Source organism: Triticum aestivum, chromosome 1B (assembly GCF_018294505.1).
Source record: "Triticum aestivum cultivar Chinese Spring chromosome 1B, IWGSC CS RefSeq v2.1, whole genome shotgun sequence".
Lineage (NCBI taxonomy): Eukaryota > Viridiplantae > Streptophyta > Magnoliopsida > Poales > Poaceae > Triticum > Triticum aestivum.
The window spans coordinates 27,656,371-27,663,792 of NC_057795.1; the positions used below are offsets into that span (position 1 = coordinate 27,656,371).

At 53.7% G+C, this 7,422-nt stretch overlaps 1 protein-coding gene across 1 annotated transcript; it reads right to left on the bottom strand.

Annotated features, from left to right (window-relative positions):
• Positions 1-782: 782 nt before the first annotated feature.
• On the bottom strand, positions 783-4,449 carry LOC123104965 (disease resistance protein RGA5). The gene is made up of 3 exons (XM_044526925.1): positions 4,103-4,449; positions 3,064-3,974; positions 783-2,932 (listed from the first exon to the last, which is right to left on the bottom strand). Exons 2-3 carry the CDS (start codon positions 3,885-3,887, stop codon positions 976-978), a joined length of 2,781 nt encoding a protein of 926 aa, XP_044382860.1. The 5' UTR covers positions 3,888-3,974; positions 4,103-4,449; the 3' UTR covers positions 783-975.
• Positions 4,450-7,422: the final 2,973 nt, after the last annotated feature.

Genomic DNA, 7,422 nt, shown 5'->3' on the forward strand with positions numbered 1-7,422 from the left:
AATGGGAGAAGCACTTGTTCTTCATGGACACATCTAACCTCAATGCGGCGCAAAAGGAGTATGTCAATCTTGCCCAACAAGAAGTCTTGATCCGAAAAAGAGCCTTGGTTCGTGCAATGGGTGGCGATGGCCTCGGCGCCATGGGAGGCATGGGTGGCTTCGGCGCCATGGGAGGCGGTGGCCTCGGCGCCATGGGAGGCATGGGTGGCCTCGGCGCCATGGGAGGCGGTGGCCTCGGCGCCATGGGAGGCATTGGTGGCTTTGGAGGCATGGGAGGCATGGGTGCACCTCCGGCCGCCATGGGAGGCATGGGTGGCTTTGGAGCACCCTCCGACGCTATGGCCGCCATGGGAGGCATGGGTGCACCTCCGGCCGCCATGGGAGGCATGGGTGGCTTTGGAGCACCCTCCGACGCTATGGCCGCCATGGGAGGCATGAGTTTTGCTTCTCTCATGGGAGGCATGGGTGCACCTCCGGCCGCCATGGGTGCACCTCCGGCCGCCATGGCTTCTCACACACATTTCCATGAAGATGCCGTTGAAGATCTTGCCAACACCGTCGGAGCTTCACATGATGCGGTGTGTGATGCGGTGCGTGATGAGGATAGGGAGGAAGGTTCATCTTCAGAGGCGGAAGAATCGTCTTCGGAAGAGGACGAAGACGAAGAAGAGGAAGATGAAGATGAAGCTTGATGTGTCTTTCATGTCTTGAAATTTTAGTTTGCATTTGAACTTGGTTGAATGAACTTGTGGGCATGATTTTGATGAACTTGTGGGCATGAACTTTTATTCATCAACTTGTTTGTGTCAAATTTTATATGTTCATTTTTGTCCAAAATATCCATATATGCAAAATGCCAGGCGAGTCGCGCGCGCTGCATTTTAGCGCGCTGCTGGAGCGGCGCGCGCGCTGCATTTCAGCGCGGCTGCTGGAGCCAGCGCAGGCGGGCGCGCAAAACCAGCCGCAGCGCGCGCGCTAACAGGTTTTTTGCGCACGGCGCTTTAGCGCGGCTGTTGGAGATGCTCTTATGGCAACTTTTGCAGCCTCAACTTCAGAAGATGTGGCATCCCAATTGTCAAGAATCACGTGTACATCTTTCAGATATGGGAGGTGCTCAATACCTAAGTAGAATCCATAGGCCTTTGCCATTGATACAGAAAAACACAGCTGAAGCATCTCGAGCTTTGGCAGTGCCCCTTCCTCAAACAGAAGGGTCACTGCACCTTCACCAAAAGGTTCATAAAAGAACTCCTTCAAACATCGGCATCCTGTGCCTTTCAAAACTAGCCTGTCTTTATGGACCGTGTCAGTATAAAGTGTCAGAGAAAGTAATGCAGGCAGCTCTCCAAGTATGCCAAGAACCTCCTCTGTTATTACACTTAAATTAATGTTCAGGCATGCAAGCCTGGTGAGCGCTGGAGTAATCCACTTTGGCAGTTTTGATAAACTGTACGGGGATCCCATCTCAAATCTTTGGAGGCAAGATGGAAGAGGAGACCAGGAATCTAATAACTTGAATAGAGACGAATTACCACCATCTATCCGCATGGACTGCAGTTTGTGGCTGCCAAGCTTGCATAGTGAGGAATGAAACATCTCTGCATGAATCTTGTACTCTTGAGATTCTTCATCTTTCACCGTGAACCGTACATGGAGTACCTTCAAATTGATCAGGCTCCCTAGCTCCTTCACTGCACCTACTGAACTCATGGTAATATCAAAGCCTGAGATCTCCTTTAAGGTTGTCATATTCCCAATCCCAATTGGTATCTTCCATAAATGATTGCCACAGAGTAGATGTTGTAGTTTAGTGAGCTGAACAATTGTAGCTGGTAAGTGTTCGATTGATGTACCCCTTAAATCTAGCGTCTCTAGATCATGTAGCATCACAATTCCAGATGGTAGCTCCGATATGTCCGTTCTTCTAAAGCTTAGGTACTTTAGCTGGAACAGGTTTTCTATACCATCCATATCATACTCCGTCAGGCCTCGACAACCTCCAAAATCTAGTACATGTAAAGCTTCAAACTTAGCAAGACTAGGCAAGTGCTTGATGCATCCTAATGATGTTTTTATAAGAGATCGGACATGCCTTAGATCTTTCTTTGACAATTCAGATGCAAGCTCCTGGTCAATGTCCTGGATCGATAATCGTCGAACAGAACATTGAGAACTTTCCCAAACAGTTTGACTGCCGTTCACCACAGTGATGAAATTTTCTTCAATGGATTTTGAAATGATAAGTTCAAGCATCATGTCATGAACTCGACAGGCATGAACCATCCCATCATAACCAATGTCCACTGGTTGGACAAGGCTTTTATTGATAAGCTCGTAAAAATAACTTTCTGCAACCTCTTGATAGCTCCTCCCACGCTCTTCAGAAATAAAGCCTTCCGCAATCCATTGCCTCGCCAACCTTTCTCTGTCAATCAGATAATCCTCGGGGAAATTACTTAAGTGCAACAAGACAGTCTTGAGGTTTGGTGGAAGATCATTATAGCTCAAGGATAGTATGTTCTTCATTCCTTCTAGACTTTGGCTTCCGTTCAAGTCAGAACCAATTGATCTTTTTACCTTCTCCCACTCTTCTTTGACACGTGGTCTGTTTGCTAGTAAACCAGAAATACTGATAATTGCCAATGGTAGGCCTCCACACTTCTTCAAGATAGCTTTTGAAACTTCAATAAGCATATAAGGGCAGCGCTCTTCTGAACCAAAAATTCTGTTAAAAAATAGTCTTTCAGAGTGGATGTCACTTAGAGGTTTCATTTGATAGATCTGGTCATCACGAGCAGGACAACAAAAACTTGCTACTTCCAATATGCGTGTTGTAGTTATAATTCTGCTTGAAGAATTAATCTCTGGAAAAGCACAATTGATTGCTTTCCATGCTAATGTAGACCATATATCATCAATGATGACAAGATACCTAAGACAGGGGAGGAGTATAAATCAATTAGGATATAGATATAATTGCATCCATGAAAAAATTAACTAGAATAATGATATTTGCACATAACACAAATTTCGTAGAAAATAATTAGCAACAACATATATTACCTTTTATCTTGTAATAGTTCTCTTAGCTTTCCAATGGATTTCTTTTCATCCCAGCTCTCCATATCTTTTGTGAATTCATCCTTGCGAGACACCTGCGAGATCAAATCATTGATGATTTTCTTTGTATCTGGCTTTTGTGAGACCGACACAATAGCATGACAATCAAAATGCCCCTGAATCTTGCGATAGACTTCATTCGCCAATGTTGTCTTTCCCAATCCACCGAATCCAACAATAGACAGCACCCTGCGATGATGTTTGTTTTCTTCTTCCAGCATCCACTTGGCAAGATCATCTCTTGGACCGTCAATGCCAACAAGGTGTGCCTCCTCCGCAAAAAGAGCGGCCAACCTGGGATCCACGGTTGCATGGCCCTGGGTGCTAGAAGCAGTATCATCCAGCTTGTAACTAGTCTTGAGCTCTTTCACTTCCTTGATACGAAGCTTCAGGTCGTCGATTTGGCTGGCGATCCCATGCCGAGCTCCAAGCGTCTTCAGACGCCGAGCAGTCTTGCGGAAGTACTCCTTGAAGCCGCCATCATGACTCTCACCGTTGCCGAGGTGGCGAATGAACTTGTCGAAAAGATCCTCGGTATCATAGGCCAACTCCCTCACCAGCGATACCCATTGCTTCACCTGGTGATCAGGGTCCTCTAGCATGGCGTATCTCTGTAGAGCAGCATGCATGCTGGTAAACTCTGTCCGGAGGGAGCGGATCTCGCGGCGGACCCTTTTGAGGCGGCCGCACTCATTGGCGAGCAAATCGGCGAGCTTCCCCAGCAGAGGACCCAGCGCGCCGAGTGCGGCGGTCACCACAGGCGCCATCGGTCCCCTTACTCTGCTCCTGGCGAGGTTGGCTCACGTCATGGCTCAATCTTTCCGGAGAAGCTTGGGGCGCCACTAATCAAACGGCTGCAGCACGGATCGAGCAAATCGAGCATCAGCAAATCGAATCAAGCAAAAGATCAGCAGAATGGATCAACGCAAAGACTTGAGCAGAACGAACCAATGAAGCAAAACATGAGATGCACAAAACTTACTCCCGGCGCAATGTCCAGCTAGCCTAATCACGGCGTAATGCCGGCGCACGCCAAGCTCGATGCAGCGGCGAGAGAGATCGATCGGGCGCGGCAACGAGATCCGCGAGCCGGCAGGTGAAGGAGATCCGCCGCCGCCACGGAGTGGAGACTGGAGAGTGGAAACCTAGCTAATGGGGTGGGGTGGGATCTCTTGATGGATGCTTATCGGCTGCCATGGGCTCTTGATTGGCCCATCGCTGTAGAACTGAGCGAGTTTCCGAGCAATTGCAGAACTGTAGATGCTGAATGATTGATGGGGGCTCTCTTTCTGAACTTGCGAATGATTGAATGATTAACCCGTCGCTGCGGATGGGAGCCCACGCCGTCATGAAAGTGGGTGGCGAAACTGGCCGTGGAGGAAAGGCCAGTGGAAAGAGCGGCCGCGGACGAAAAGCTTCATCTCTGTTAGAAGGGATAGAGGGATTTGGTGAAATAGTGTTGTATTGTTTAGCCTTGTGGGCATATATATAGGAGTACAATGATCAACTTGGAGTACAAGACAAGCCAGAACTAATCCTAGTCTATCTAGTCTCTCCTAATAATCAATATACTCAACACCCCCTCGCAGTCACAATGGGAGCGACGCAGACGGTGAGACTGGAGAAGAATCCGAAGGCAAGCCGACGGACCCCCCCTCCCCACAGTCGTAACGGTCGATGCATCACGGAGTTGTGGTTGGAGGGAAAACCGACGAGGTTGCTCAAGCAGGCGGTAGCCCTTTGTGCCGTTTGTCGAGGTAACCGAGAGCGTGTGTGGTGGAGCCGTGGTCGAGGTAGTCGTGCGAAGAATGTTGTGGTCGATGTCGAGTCGGGGTAGCCGGTGTCGAGGAAGTCGCCATGGAGCCACGAGCACAAGGAGGCGCCGAGTTAGTCGTGGGTGCAGTGGTATCGAAGTAGTGGTGCGCCAGGACGGAGATGATGTTGACGACGCGTCGCGCCGGGGTTGCCAACCCTGGGAACACATCGTAGACGAACGCACGCGTCGGTGTTGCCAGCACCGGGCATGCGTAGACGGACGAAGACGAAGTTGACGAAGCGCCGCGCCAGGCTTGCTAGGCCCGTGGACACGTCATGGATGAAGGCACGCGGCGGTGTTGCCAGCACCGGGCATGCATAGACTGGGACCTGCACAAGCTGTACGCCATGTCGAAGAAGTCGGAGAGGCCAGCAGAGAAGGACTCGATGACGGTTGCGACGCCAATCGGCGCGGGGCCAATGTCACATGCGGTTGTCGGAGTAGATGAAGCGGTCGGGGTAGATGACGGCGACATTGGCGACGGGCTGGTGCTGGATGAAGACGAACGAGGTGGACGGGCGGCGGCGGCGGCTACGGGGATAGCGGCGGCGGCAGCCGAAGAAGATCGGCGGCGGCGGCCTGACGGCGGCAGCGACAGCTAGGTTATGAGCGCGCGGTGATGCTCGAAGTAGGCAAAGAACCCTGACAGCGTGACGAAGACCGGCGCGGATGGTGGTGTTCCCGCGCCAAAGGAGGTGGTGCGGTGCATGCCATAGGAAGTCGACGAGCGGGGATAATGGTGGACCGCTGGCCGCGGCGCTACGGCCCGAAGGGGCGACGCAGCGGCGGAGGGCAGGTCGGGGCAACGACGGAAGACCTCGGGACGGTCACAGGGACCGCGGGCCGCGGTGCTACAGCCCGAAGGGGCAGCGCAGCGGCGGAGCACGGGGTGGTGCAACCGCGTGGACGGCCTCGAGACGGCGGCGTGGACCACGTGCCACGCTCGCTACGACCCGACGGGGGGACGCATCGGTGGCACGAGGGTCGGTGCAGCCACGGGGACGGCCTGGAGCGGACGGCCTCGGGGCGGCGGTAGACCGCGGGCCGTGGCACTACGGCCCAAAGGTGTGACGCAGCGGTGACGCGGGTCGGTGCAGCCGGGAGAAGAACCACGGGACGGCGGCGCTGCGGCCCGACGGGGCGACGCAGCGGCAGCCCATTGCTCGATCGGCAGAGGGGCGCGCTGAACTCGGAGACGAGCTTCACGGGACCTGCGGTGGCGCGCGTAACTGACACACCAGGTCGGTCGCGCGGCGTAGATGAGGCGGATCGCGGCGGCGAGCGGGTGATCAAGCCGATCGCGCGCGAGGTCGGGGACGCCACTCGGTGGAGACGGGGTGGCGGCGGAGTCCGAGATGAAGCCGGCGACGGTGGGCGACAGGGCGGCTATGATTGGCCGCCGCATGGCGCGAGGCCGCCAGGTCGGGTGATGCAGGAGTCCCGATCGGAGCAGGACGCTGACAGCCGGCAGGGCGACGGGCGGGCCGGCGCGCGGACGACGGCCTTGAGGGCCGCCTGTCACGCGAGGCCGTCGGGTCGGTGAAGTAGCTGGCCGGTCGCGCCGATGTCGGAGTAGAGGCGCGAGGTGTCGACGGCGGCGGCGGGCGACGCAAACCGATCTTAGATTGGAAAACCAAAAAGTAAACGGCGATCAAAACGACCGGCGAGAGAGCGAAAAAACCCGGAGCAAGGGCTCGGGAAAAAGACTCTCTAGGGCAGCCGGCCAACACGGCCGGCGGACGAGCCCTAGGTACGGGCGGCGCGGGCCCCGGCGGCGGTCATGGAGGCCGACCGTCCCGGGGGCGGCGCGTGCGAAAGCGGCGGCGGCTAGGATTTAGGATCGACTTGCGATAGATACCATGTTAGAAGGGATAGAGGGATTTGGTGAAATAGTGTTGTATTGCTTGAGCCTCGTGGGCATATATATAGGAGTACAATAATCAATTTGGAGTACAAGACAAGTCAGAACTAATCCTAATCTATCTAGTCTTTCTTAATAATTAATATACTCAACAATCTCCGGCGGCGGCCACGACGACGACGAAGGCGGCGACGGAGGACTGAATCGCGTGCAGCTATTGGCGAGACCAGGCTCTGTGTGTTCGGGGGGGCGCCCCGGTGTTATATACGCACAAACAACAAATCTGCCCATCGAGCACCGGCTTGTTCTTTTTTCCCCTTTCCATGGCGCGGCTGCGGACGTGCCATGGCTTGCCAATGGCGCCGGCGAGGCTGAGGTCTGTTAGAGTATGTATAGCTTCTATACTTGTATACGTATATTGTATGTATTGTAACACATTCATTATATATATGAGATAAGCCATCTCTAGAGGGTTGTGCTGTTTTCCAAAAACTTATTGTCTTACATGGTATCACGCTAGGTTACGATTGCTTCCGCTACCAAACCCTAATTCCCGCACCACCGCCGCCGCCATGTCGAGCGCCACCGCCACCGGTTCCACTGCCGCGGGGTTCCTCCCGGCCTC